The sequence below is a fragment of the Podarcis liolepis genome (genome assembly GCF_965112155.1).
Source record: "Podarcis liolepis genome assembly, chromosome: 7".
Lineage (NCBI taxonomy): Eukaryota > Metazoa > Chordata > Lepidosauria > Squamata > Lacertidae > Podarcis > Podarcis liolepis.
Window position 1 is genome coordinate 91,806,934 of NC_139561.1, and position 13,473 is coordinate 91,820,406.

Consider the following 13,473-nt stretch of genomic DNA (forward strand, 5'->3'; position numbering starts at 1 on the left):
ATTCTTGGGGGAACCTTCCACCCCTAAAACTCTGGAATACTGAAGGAGCCTCTCCACCCCCTTCGTTCAGCCCAGAAACTGAGGTCCAGATCCAAGGGCCTTCTGGTGGTTCCCTCACTGCGAGAAGCGAGGTTGCAGGGAACCAGGCAGAGGGCCTTCTCGGTGGTGGCGCCCTCCCTGTGGAACACCCTCCCAGCAGATGTCAAAGAGAAAAACTACCAGACTTTGAGAAGACATCTGAAGGCAGCCCTGTTTAGGGAAGTTTTTATAACACCGGTATATTGAAAGACCCACTGGTCTTGAAAGACATACACTGGCTCTCAGTCTGTTTCCGAGCACAATTCAAAGTGTTGGTGCTGACCTTTCAAGCGCTAAATGGCCCAGTATACATGAAGGAGCGTCTCCACCTCCATTGTTCTGCCCGGACACTGAGGTCCAGCTCCAAGGGCCTTCTGGTGGTTCCCTCGCTGCAAGAAGCTAAGTTACCGGGAACCAGGCAGAGGGTCTTCTCTGTAGTGGCACCCACTCTGTGCAATGCCCTCCCACCAGATGTCAAAGAGAAGAACAACTACCAGACTTTTAGAACTCATCTGAAGGCAGCCCTGTTTAGGGAAGCTTTTAATGTTTAATAGATTATTCTATTTTAGTTTTCTGTTGGAAGTCGCCCAGAGTGGCTGGGGAAACCCAGCCAGATGGGCGGGGTATAAATAATAATAAATTATTATTGTTATTATTTAATGTCTGATGTTTTATCGTTTTTAATATTCTGTTGGGAGCTGCCCAGAGTGGCTGGGAAAACACAGCCAGATGGGCAGGGTATAAATAATAAATTATTATTATTATTATTATTATTATTATTATTATTATTATTATTATTATTATTAATTATGCGACCCAGCTGAGCTCCCTTCCTTCTAAGGTCCTGTGAGCTGCCATGGTGACGACCCCTTCTAACTTCTCCCCTCTCCCCCCCCTCTGTTTTCTCCGCAGTTCCTCCCTCTGACGGCAGCACCATGGAGCGGCTCCTGTTCTGCGTCTTGGTGGTGCTCAGCGCCAGCCTGGCCCGTGCCCAGGTGTGCCCCAAGCGCTGCATGTGCCAGAACCTCTCTCCCTCCCTGGCCATCCTCTGCACCCGGACCGGCCTCCTCTTTGTGCCCACCGTCATTGACCGGCGGACGGTGGAGCTGCGCCTGACGGACAACTTCATCACCGTCGTCCGCCGCAAGGACTTCTCCAACATGACCAGTTTGGTCCACCTCACCCTCTCCCGCAACACCATCAGCCAGATCCTGCCCTACGCCTTCGCTGACCTCCGCAGCCTCCGCGCGCTACACCTGGACAACAACCGCCTGCTGTTGATCGGCGCCGAGCAGCTGAAGGGCTTGCCCAACCTACGCCACCTCATCCTCAGCAACAACCAGCTCCAAGACATCTCCCCCGGAGCCTTCGACGACTTCGCCGGCACCCTGGAAGACCTGGACCTCTCCTACAACAACCTGGTGCAAGTCCCTTGGGACACCATCCGCCGGCTCAACAACGTCAACTCCCTCAACTTGGACCACAACTTGATCGACTACGTCCCTGAGGGGGTCTTCACGAACCTTCTCAAGCTGGCCCGCTTGGACATGACGTCCAACAAGCTCAAGAAGATTCCCCCGGACCCCCTCTTCCTCCGCATCCCCGTCTACGCCAAATCCAAGGGGTCTCCTCTGTCCTCGCTGGTCCTCAGCTTCGGCGGCAACCCCCTGCACTGCAACTGCGAGCTGCTGTGGCTGCGGAGGCTCACCCGCGAGGACGACTTGGAGACCTGCGCCTCTCCGCCGGACCTGCTGGGGAAATACTTCTGGACCATCCCGGAGGAGGAGTTCATCTGCGAGCCGCCGGTCATCACCCGCTACACCGGCCGGCTGGTGGTGACGGAAGGTGAGGAGGCCGTTCTCCGGTGCCGCGGCGTGGGCGACCCCGAGCCTTCCATCCACTGGGTCTCGCCGGAAGGCAAAGTGGTGGCCAACACCTCCCGGACGACGTCCTACGAGAACGGCACGCTCGAGGTGCTCATCGCCACCGTCCAGGACACCGGGGCCTTCACTTGCATCGCCTCCAACGCCGCCGGCGAGGCCACCACGTCCATCGAGCTGGTGGTCAACCCTTTGCCGCACCTCGCCAACGGCACAGCCCCCAAGCTCCCTGAGGCGGCAGGGCCCTCGGATATCTTGACTCCGGCTAAGGGCGCCCTCCCCGCCGGTGCCAACGAAACGGGGGCCTCTCAGGACAAGGGGGTGGCGGCCTCGGAGGTGTCGGCCTCCTCGGTGCTGATCCGCTGGTACCCCCAGTGGCACGTGCCCGGGATTCGGATGTACCAGATCCAATACAACAGCTCTTCGGATGATACCTTAGTGTACAGGTGAGCATCGCGGGGTCTCCGAAAGCGGCCGTTCTTGTTGAGAGTCGGGCAAAATCTCTGGCAGTTAAATGAGGAGAGGCAGCATACAAGTGAGAGGATTAAGACATTTGGAGAGGATATATATATGTGTGTGTGTGTGTGTGTGTGTGTGTGCGCGCGCTTTTACCGAAAGATTTTCATGGATAACAAAGGTACCTATATAGCATCTCTGTTTTTCATTCATAGAGTCGCATTTGATGTGAGATGCTGTTCACATAGTCAAAATAATAATAATAATAAATTGTCTAGTAGCACCTTAGAGCCCGGCTACCTGACTAAGGGACGCGGGTGGCGCTGTAGGTTAAACCACAGAGCCTAAGACTTGCCGATCAGAAGGTTGGTGGTTCGAATCGCCGCGAAAATTGTCTTGGCTTCTTTGATCTTTGGGGCTGGGGTGGGGGGAACCCGGGCTTCCCCTGGCAGCCCCAGCAGCTCTGGGAGAAGCGCATTTTCCCCCCTTGATTTTCCCCTCTAAAAACTAGGTGTGCCCTATGGTCCGGTGCGCCTTATGGAGCGAAAAATACGGTACATTTTTGGGCTGTGACCTTTACACATCTTCCAGTCCCGAGATTGTGGGGTGGTACAAAGTTATTTTGGCATCTGTTTCCACTGCATCATTTCCCCCTTGCACTGGTGAAAGGTCTCAGAGACAAGGGTCACAGATAGGACATGGCAGACTATTTATACTGCAAAAGGTTAGACAGAGGGCAAGATGTTCAGACAGCTGTGGCCTTATCTGTGAGGGGGAGTGTGCGCCACACCCCAAGGTCACATGTGCAGACCATAGCTGTCAACTTACAGATTTGGAAATAAGGGACCTGCAGCCTCGAAAATAAGGGATCAGCAGCCAAAATAAGGGATTTTCAGAGCACAGGTATGTTCAACTTCTGAGCCTCTCCGAGCCAAAGGCAGAAAGCCCAGCCAGCAGCCAAACAAAGCCTCAAGCGGTGGTTCCCACAGCACAGCAACCCAGCAAAGGGGATGCAGCAAGGAAAACCACCGTCACCTCTCCGCTGGGAAGCGCTGAGCAAAGGCGAGTCCCCAGGCAACGCGGCTGATTTGATCGGCACAAGGCATGCAAGCTCCACCCCCCAGTCATTCTTAGACTCCTTTATTGGGTGAGCAACACAGCTGGAGCCTCCCTCCTCCCTGGCCGACAGGGAGGGAGGGAGAGGAGCTGCTTCCTTTGAAACCCGGGAAATTTAAGGGACATCATCAATAAGGGACAGCAGTGGGACACGGCACTGGGATAAGGGACTTTCCCTCCAAATAAGGGACAGTTGACAGCTATGGTGCATACAGCTGAGGCTGCCTGCAGGCGGGAGTGTGCTCCGCAACCCAGCGATCATTCCTACACTGCGTCCTGTGGCAGTGAGTTCCACGGTTTAACTCTGCACTGCATGAAGAGGTTGCTTCTTTTACCTGCCCCAAATCTTATTCGAGGTGACACTTTTTGCAACACAGAGGAAAGCCCTTGCCCCTTCTTGCCATCAGCAGAAGGTCAGGTTTTTCTGCTTAGAGGCACAGAAGCCGTTGCTGGCGAAAAAACTGTCACGCAGTCAGAACCTTTGGGTGCCCCACGCTGGCTGAGTTTCCCCGAAACACGGCTTTCCCCTTTCCGCCGTGCGCGATTTCACCTTGGCTCCGCCGACCGCGGCAGCCTGCGAATGAGAGCAGCGAGTACCCGTCATGCTTTGGGCACGCAGCTCCTGCCTTTTGAAGTCGGCCTCAGATAAAGTTGCTGTTTTACCTTCTGAAATCCTCCCCTCTGGAGGCTGAAGGAGAATAATTCATAAGCTGCCGGAGCAGGGGAACCACGCTGCGATCAGTGGAAATCCGGTAGCGGGGGAGCTCCGGGGTCCTTTTCATCTCAAAGACATCTCCGTGTTTGTGATGGTTTATCCTTGCCGGAGGGGAAGGGCAGGTTGTGCGGTCAGCCAGCTGGATTTTTGGCTTCGGTCAGCACTGAAAGGATCCAGCAAATGGCAAGAACTGTGGACAGGGCTATGTTGTGGAACACTTCTGAATGGCAGTTTCTGGAAACCGCGGTAGAGGAGAGTGTTCCTGTGGTCGTATCCTGCTTCCCTTTGGGGCATCAATTTGGCCCCTGTGAGAACAGCCACTGGCCTGATCCAGCAGCCAGGCTTTTTAAAATTTTCTTACGGAACCTGCAGGTCAAGAGGCAATCTATCTTGATCATAGACGCCGACTCCATGGGGCCTGAGGGGGCCCGAGCCCCCTCAAAAATTCGTTTGGGGGGGGCTCTGCCCCCCAATAATTTAAGAAAATTATTAGGCACCTTGCCAAAAACCGCGCAGGGGACTCCGGTGCGCGCCTCCCAAAGTGACCGGGAGCTCCTGAGAAGGGGCGGGCAGGTCGGTCAGTCAGAGGAAGACCCCCAGCGGCGGGACTTTAGAAAGGAATGGAGCCGCGGGGCCGAGGAACGGCGTATTCGTCGCCGGCGAGGGACCGGGGTGAGGGGAGAATGGAGGGGACGGGAGTTCCCGCCGCCGGAGCGGGGCTTTTTTTCTGGGTTCGGCTAAGGTGACATTGGTAGGAGGGGGTGGCCGCCTCCCGGCGCGAAGCCTGGGGAGGGCAGGCCGGTTCTTGCATGCAAAAGCACCACTGCCATCCTGCCGCCAGTATGGACCCCGGTATGGGCCCCCCCAATATTTTTTATAAGTCGGCGCCCCTGATCTTGATCCCCGGGTTCTTTGGGGTATTTGGTCACTGAAATAATCATATAGAATCATAGAACTGCAGAGTTGGAAGTGTGGGATGTGAAACACAAGAGCAGTCAAGTACAACCTTCCTAGAGGGAACATGTTTACACATGGGGAGGAATGTTTGTCCAGCCAGCAGGTCAACTTCCTGTTTCCTTCTGGGCTGGGACAGACTTCCTCTGCATGGGACTAGAGGTGGGCGTGGCCTCACCTGTGCAGGTAACAAAAGCATAGGACTGGCCACCATCTCTCTCTCTATGACTATTTTCATCAAAGAAGCAACATCTGCTTAGCCAAAGATGCTGTCTTGGCTTCCAGCCCAGAGAAGACAAAGGGACTGTCTCCTTATGAGACAGTTTCCAGGTGTACAGTGGTACCTCGGGATGCGAATAGGATCTGTTCCGGAGCCCCGTTCGCATCCTGAAGCAACTGTGCTTCCGCGCATGCGCGTGACATCATTTTGACCATCTGCGAATGCGCGAGCAGCAAAACCCGGAAGTAAAGTACTCCGTTACTTCCGGGTTGCTGCGGAGCGCAACTTGAAAATACTTATCCTGAAGCGTATTTATCCGTCATCCTGTATTCCACCGGGAGCCAGTGCAGCTGGTAAAGCACTGGATGAATATGCTCCCATGGCAGAGACCCCGTGAGGAGTCTCGCCGCAGCATTCTGCACCCACTGGAGTTTCTGGGTCAGTCTCAAAGGCAGCCCCACATAGAGCGAATTACAGTAATCAAGCCTGGAGGTGACCGTCGCATGGATCACTGTGGCCAGATCAGGGCAAGAAAGGTAAGAGCCAGCACACAGCAAAAGGCATCAAGAGGAAATGTAAGCTTTCGGAATATTTAGAATTAACCAAATTGACAGATATAATAAGACAAACACCAAAAAGTGAAGTGAAAAAGGAATGGGAGTGCCGAAATGAATACATTAAAAGCCAAGGTTCGAGGAGAGAAATCTGGCTGAGTCTGGAATAACCTTGTGAAGTGAAAGGATAAGAAAGAGGGAGTTATATCTAGATGCTAGGAAAACAGGAAAACAGGAAGACACAATGAGAGGTAAAGGAGGTGCTGTGGGAATGGTGGAAGTCAATGTTTGTTTTTCTTTCTAGTGTTTATATTACTAACTTGTAAGATTTGGATTTGGGGGGGGGGTTGCATGCTTGTTTTCGTGTTTTGTGTATTGTTACTTTCCGTTATTTTTTGTGGTTATGTGGAAAATACTAATAAAATTTATTATTAAAAAAAAGCAAAAAACAACAACAAGAAGAGATGGGATCAAGAGAGAAAGATGGCTCTGTGACTAGCCCCTTTATGGGGTCTTCCAGGGTCACCCTCATCTACCTGGTCACATTAATAATAATAATAATAATAATAATAATAATAATAATAATAATAATAATAATTTTTTATTTATATCCTGCCCTCCCCAACTGAAGCTGGGCTCAGAGCGGCTAACAACAGTAAAATGATACAACATTCTAAAATTGTTCCATTATAAAATCAGTTCAAATCAGATTAATGGCAACCGTTGGGCCTGGTGGAACAGCTCCGTCTTGCAGGCCCTGCGGAAAGATGTCAAGTCCCGCAGGGCCCTAATCTCTTGTGACAGAGCGTTCCACCAGATTGGGGCGACAGCCAAAAAAGCCCTGGTTCTGGTTGAGGCCAGCCTAACCTCCCTGTGGCCCGGGACCTCCAAGATGTTTTTGTTTGAAGACCGTAGGTTCCTCTGTGGGACATACCAGGAGAGGCGGCCCCATAGGTATGAGGGTCCTAGGCCGTATAGGGCTTTAAAGGTTAAAACCAGCACCTTAAACCTGATCCTGTACTCCACCGGGAGCCAGTGCAGCTGGTATAGCACCGGGTGAATGTGATCCCGCAGCAAGGATCCCGTAAGGAGCCTCGCCACAGCATTCTGCACCTGCTGGAGTTTCTGGGTCAGTCTCAAGGGCAGCCCCACGTAGAGCGAGTTACATGCAGAGGAAGGTTGCTCCCAACCAGGTGTGGCAGGAAGCCCTTCTGGCTGCAGCAACATTCCCCTGCATGTCCACCTTGGGCAAACAGGAAATGTTGTATTTGACTGCTTCGGTGGTATTACTTCCCACACATGCAGGGATTGAACCTGCAACCTTGGCGTTATCAGCACCACGCTCTAACCAACTCTGCCACTGGAAAAGGACGTTGGACTAGACGGGCCCTTGGCCTGAGCTAGCAATCAGACTCTTCTTAGGTCCTTATGGAGCCTCCAGGTGTTGAGGCAGTCTATCTGGATCTCTTGGTTCTTAGGGGTATTTGGCCACTGCGAGAGCAGGATGCTGGACAAGATTGGCCTGATCCAGCATACAGGCTCTTGTTGTTGTTTAGTCGTTTAGTCGTGTCCGACTCTTCGTGGCCCCCTGGACCAGAGCATGCCAGGCACTCCTGTCTTCCACTGCCTCCCGCAGTTTGGTCAAACTCATGCTGGTAGCTTCGAGAACACTGTCCCACCATCTCGTCCTCTGCCGTCCCCTTCTTCTTGTGCCTCCATCTTTCCCAACATCAGGGTCTTTTCCAGGGAGTCTTCTCTTCTCATGAGGTGGCCAAAGTCTTGGAGCCTCAGCTTCAGGATCTGTCCTTCCAGTGAGCACTCAGGGATGATTTCCTTCAGAATGGAGAGGTTTGATCTTCTTGCAGTACATGGGACTCTCAAGAGTCTCCTCCAGCACCAGAATTCAAAAGCATCCATTCTTCGGCGATCAGCCTTCTTCATGGTCCAGCTCTCACTTCCATACATCACTACTGGGAAAACCAGAGCTTTCACTATACGGACCATACAGTCTGTACCCATGTTCTTATGCTGGTGGCCAAGATTTGATGGGCAAACGCAGCAATTCAGTTTCTGAAGGATCTCTGTCCCTTAAATAAAGAAAACACGAAGCTTCTGGTCCTTAGGTTTGCAGAAGCAGGCTTTGAATCTCGGAAGCCCTGAGGAGGAGCTGTTTATGTAAGCTTCGTGGTTGGGGGTCAGGAGACTGCAGTTCTCCTTCTTCCTAGCGCTTCAGAGGCAGAATGAATTATGCAAAGAAGCCGAGAAGAAAAGGAAGGATAATTCATGCAAAGGCAATCAGGGCCTTGATTTTCATGATTTTAATGCAGGTCACCGTATCAAGCTTCATCACGGTGCTGGATTTAGGCACGGAATTTGATCGCGGCTTCTGGAAAATTGCTGAACAACACGTGCACAATCACACACAGGGCACCGGTGGCTCAGTGGCAGAGAATCTGTCTTGCAAGCAGGAAGGTTCCAAGTTTAATTCCTGCTGGAATCTCCAGGTAATGATGGCAGAGGCTCTGTGATGGCCTGGGATTCGGACTCGGAGGCTGAACCTGAGGGATCCCAGCCTGCACAGAATTCCCCGCCTCCAGAACCAGCTGATCCGGGGCTGGGGCCTGAGCCTGAAGGGTCCTCACCTGTGCTGGATCCTCAGGTGCAGGCATCAGCTGAGTCTGCTCTGGCTCCTGAGGTGATGGAGGACCCATTGCCTGCAGGTGCTCCACTCTCAGCCCCGTCAGAGGAAGCGGAGGTTGCCTCTGGATCCGGTAACCCTCCAGCCTCTCCTGAGCTGCAGAGGCTCAGGGCAGAGAGGCGGAGGGAACTAAGTTCCCGCAGGAGGAGTGCTTGCCTCCAGGCCAGGAGAGGCGAGTCACCAGAGGGTCGGGGCCACCCTGTGCCTTGGGGCAGATAAAAGCCAGCCAGCCCCAGTCCCAAGTTGCGGGAGCAACATTGTTGGTAGCCAGTTCCTGCCTGAACCCTGTCCTGCCGGATCTCCTGACCTCGCCCGACTCCCTGCCTTGGACCTAGCTTCAGCTTTGATGGACGGCCTCAATATTGCACCCTCGACCTCGGACTGGACTCAGACCACACCTCACGGAAAACCATGGGGCCAGCACAGGCTCCTTCCTGAAATCCTGGACAGCTTCTGCCAGTCCGTGTTGGCAGTATTGGGCTTTATGGACCCGTGTTCTGATTCAGCATGAAGGATCTCCCTAGCTTCCCACGTTGACTCTCGCAAAGGCGCTTTCCTCCTGGCCAAGTTGTGGAGCCTGCTCCCCTTATTTCTGACAGTGTGCAAAAAGTCTTCAAGGTGACTTAGAGAGACAGCTGGGGGGAAACAATAGGACGCTAAACATTAGAAGAGGAATAAGCATAAATAAAACAGATGCCCCACAAAAAAAGCAGATTTCAGCAGCCGAGAGAGAGCAGAGCGTATCAGAGACAAGCAGCTGCTGTGATCGGTCCTGATAATAGCCCGGCTCTTAAATAAACTAATTGGAACAGGGTCTCCTTGCTCCTTCCGAGAGAAGGCGGCATTGATCGGGGCAGGCAGGGAGCACACGGTGGAGGCTTATTAAATTATGAAGGCAGCTCTGCAGGAACAGAGAAAACGTATGGTGGGAGCTTCAGATAAGATAAGAAGATAAGAAAAGGCCGTTGGATCCCGCCAAGGAGCCATCCAGTGGCGTAATACATCTAAGAATCTAGGAATGTTGATAGACTGCCATTGGACGTGGAGGTTCCATAAGAACATAAGACGGCCCTGGGTACTGGGTCAGTCCAGCATCCTGTTCTCATGGGGGCCAAAATAAAAAAATTCCTTCCAGTAGCACCTTAAAGACCAACTAAGTTAGTTCTTGGTATGAGCTTTCGTGTGCATGCACACTTCTTCAGATACACTGAAACAGAAGTTGCCAGATCCTTCTATATAGTGAGAAGGTGGGGAGGGGTATTACTCAGAAGGGTGGTGGGAATGGGAGATTGGCAGATAGCTGAGATGAGGGTTTAGAGCCTGCAATAAACCCAGATGCCAACTTTGCTGCCACATACACCCGGACAACACCATTACTGGCCCCAACAACATCACACATACCATCTCGGGACAATTTAATTGCTCATCGTCTAACATTGTGTATGTCATCAAATGCCAACAGTGTCCTTCAGCTCTCTATATTGGACAAACAGGCCAAACCTTACGCCAAAGAATAAACAGACATAAATCTGACACCAAGAATCACAAAACAGAGAAACCAGTAGGAGAACACTTTAATCTCCCAGGACATTCTATACAAGATCTCAAAGTAGCTGTTTTACTACAAAGGAATTTCAGAAATAGACTGGAAAGAGAAGCTGCTGAATTGCAACTCATTACCAAACTTAAAACCATGGAGAGACCTGGTCTGAACAAAGCCATTGGATTCTTATCTCATTATACATGACTAAGCCATTTTTCACCTTCTCACCCCTTGCCTTTTCCTGTAAGACCTATTGCAGTCATTAAGAGTCGTCAACAGGCTCATCTCAGCTATCTGCCAATCACCCATTCCCACCACCCTTCTGAGTAATACCCCTCCCCACCTTCTCACTATATAGAAGGATCTGGCAACTTCTGTTTCAGTGTATCTGAAGAAGTGTGCATGCACACGAAAGCTCATACCAAGAACTAACTTAGTTGGTCTTTAAGGTGCTACTGGAAGGATTTTTTTTATTTTGACTATGGCAGACCAACATGGCTACCTATCTGTAACTGGAATCATGGGGGCCAAATACCCCAAACAACCTAGAATCAAGATAGACTGCCTCTGGACCTGGAGGTTCCATAAGAAGAGCCTGGGTACTTGATCAAGTCAATGGCCCATCTAGTGGGAAATGCTTATACCAGATTTGAGCACAAGAGCCCTCTCTGTAGGAAAGTTCAGGGGTGCAGGAGAGGATCTATTGTCTGATTATAGCCTTTCCAATTTGTGTAAACAAGTTCACAATTTAGCAGAGTAACATTCCCCTTTTTAAACTCACAGCGGATGCGTTTGCTCAGGCTTGCTAAAGCCTCTATAATAACTGTTCTGGTATTTTCCCCTTATTCCCTCATAAAAGATAAGACACAACACAGCCTTCTATAAAAGTATAAAAAGAGTTTACTCACTCACATTCTGTTCACAATCGGATCCCAGAAGCAGACTTAGCTTAGAAAAGTAACACACACCTGGAAACTATCTCCTAAGGAGACAGTCCCTTTGTCCTCTCTTGGCTGGAGGCCAAGAGAGCATCTTTGGCTAAGCAGATGTTGCTTCTTCGATGCATGTAGTCAAAGAGAGAGAGATGGCTTCCCTGTCCTGTGCTTTTGTTGTTACCTGCACAGGTGAGGCCACACCCACCTCTAGTCACATGCAGAGGAAGTCTGTCCCAGCCCAGAAGGAAACAGGAAGTTGACCTGCTGGCTGGACAAACATTCCTCCCCATGTGTAAACATGTTCACTCTAGGAAGGTTGTACTTGACTGCTCTTGGGTTTCACATCCCACACTCTCCTCTTCGGTTTCCAGCAACTCGTGTTCAGAAGCATAGCTGCCTCCTCTATGAACATGTCTAATTCTCTTCTAAAGCTATCCAGGTCGGTAACCATCACTGCCTCCTGTGGCAATGAGTTCCATAGTTCGTGCTCCGTGAAGATTTCCTTTGTACTACCTGTCCTGAATATTTCAGCATTCAGCTTCATTGCGCCTCCTCTAGAGGAGAGAGGGAGAAAAACGCCTCTCTTTCTCTGCTCCAGCCATGATTTAATGAACTTCCATATTGTCGCCCCTTTCTCCTTTTATCTAAACTAAAAAGTCCCAAATACTACAACTGTGCTTCACAGAGGAATCGCTCCACTCCCTCCATCATTTTGGTCGCCCTTTTCTGAAACTTTCCCAACTCTAGAATATCCTTTCTGAGGGGAGGCGACCAGAATTATGTGCAAAGTTCTCCAAATGCAGTCGCACCGGAGATTTGTATAATAATAATAATAATAATAATAATAATAATAATAATAATAATAATAATTTTTATTTATACCCTGCCCTTCTGGTTCAAAAACCGGGCTCAGAGCAGCTAACAACAAATTTATTGTAAAAGCAGCATAAAATACAGTATAAAAACACGAATAACAATAAAATTCAAAGTTCAGAAATCAATTCAGGGGAAATCCAACTAATAAGCATTAATTAATCATCAGGGCTAGCTGGCTGAATTAGTCATTATGTTATTGGCAGTTTTATTTTCAATTTCTTTTCTAATGACCCCCAGCATGGAGTGATTTCAGGTAGCATTCCTGGAACTTCAGGGATTGGGATTGATCTACCCTGCATTGAAATTATCAGTCCCTCGTCACCCTTAAAACCCGAAACCGGTTGCTTCTGATGTGTGTGAGGACGAAAACAACTTCTCCCCAGAGCGTCCCACCCCCTCTGTCTGTGTGAGTCACCTGTCTGGATGTGCCTCCTGACAGGAAGAGTGACTCAGTCAGAGACCCAACAGGTGGCTCATTCCGTCTCCTTTGAGAGTGATGGAGCGATTCCGTGACGCCGACAACTCAGTCGTTCCTCAGCTGGATATGCCTGGAATGGAAAAAAAGAGAGCCCCTTTTCCTCCCTCGCCCGTGACACCAGAACTCCTGGATTTTACGCTGCAAGATTCAGGTCAGAGAAAAGGAAGGTTAACGTTTAGTTAACCTGCGGAACTCTCTGCCACAGGAGGCAGGGATGGCCAGCAAATATGGATGGCTTTAAAGAGAGCTGGGCAAATTCATGGAGGCAGAGGTGCCGCGTTGTCCCCAAGATTGGGGGGCCAGCGCATGTTAAACGGATCAGGACCGCGATACCTCAAGGACCGCCTCTTTACATATGAACCTACCCGGACCTCGAGATCATCTTCCTTTCTTTCCCCTTCCAATTTTTTTTATTAATTTTCCAAATTTATAGAAAACATATCAACAAATATAAAAAGAAAACATCATTTCTATCCAACATGTTGGATAGAAATTAAGTGGTTTTCAGCTGTAATACTATAAGGGAATATGAAAAATGGATTATTAATAGATAAAAATTCAACGTTACAATATTTTAGGATTAAAGACTAGGATAAACAAAGAGGGTAAGGATTTGCTGAACCAACAAACTGAACTGGAATACAAAAAAGGGAGGTGTGAGGAGGTCCGGGAAATAAGCTAATGAAAAATAAGTAATGGAAAGAATGAGTTGTTTTTAACCATTTTTATTTTGTATTTTCTTATTTTTTTATTTTTACTTTGTAATACTTTGAAAATCTTAATAAATATCTTATAAAAAAAGAAAAAAAAGAAAACATCAAAAACCAAACAAACGAACATAGATCCTGACTGTAATAATTCCCCTTTTGTTAACATTGTTAGGTGACTTCCTCAAATCCCCCTGGCTGAGTTTCCATATATATCATTGTAGCAGTTTTCCAAAACTATTTTCACATAAAATTTACATAGT

At 49.7% G+C, this 13,473-nt stretch overlaps 1 protein-coding gene and 1 long non-coding RNA gene across 2 annotated transcripts in view; both read left to right on the forward strand.

The window, feature by feature from the left end:
* The window catches only part of LOC310712949, a 2,318,697-nt gene that overhangs the window by 676,584 nt on the left and 1,628,640 nt on the right, over nucleotides 1-13,473 (forward strand). The window lies entirely within an intron of this gene.
* The window catches only part of LOC310712805 (leucine-rich repeat and fibronectin type III domain-containing protein 1-like protein), a 64,777-nt gene that overhangs the window by 33,112 nt on the left and 18,192 nt on the right, over nucleotides 1-13,473 (forward strand). The window contains exon 2 of the mRNA XM_083516180.1: nucleotides 991-2,404. Within this exon, the coding sequence (XP_083372306.1) occupies nucleotides 1,014-2,404 (1,391 nt within the window). The 5' untranslated portion in view covers nucleotides 991-1,013. The remainder of the gene's footprint in view (nucleotides 1-990; nucleotides 2,405-13,473) is intronic.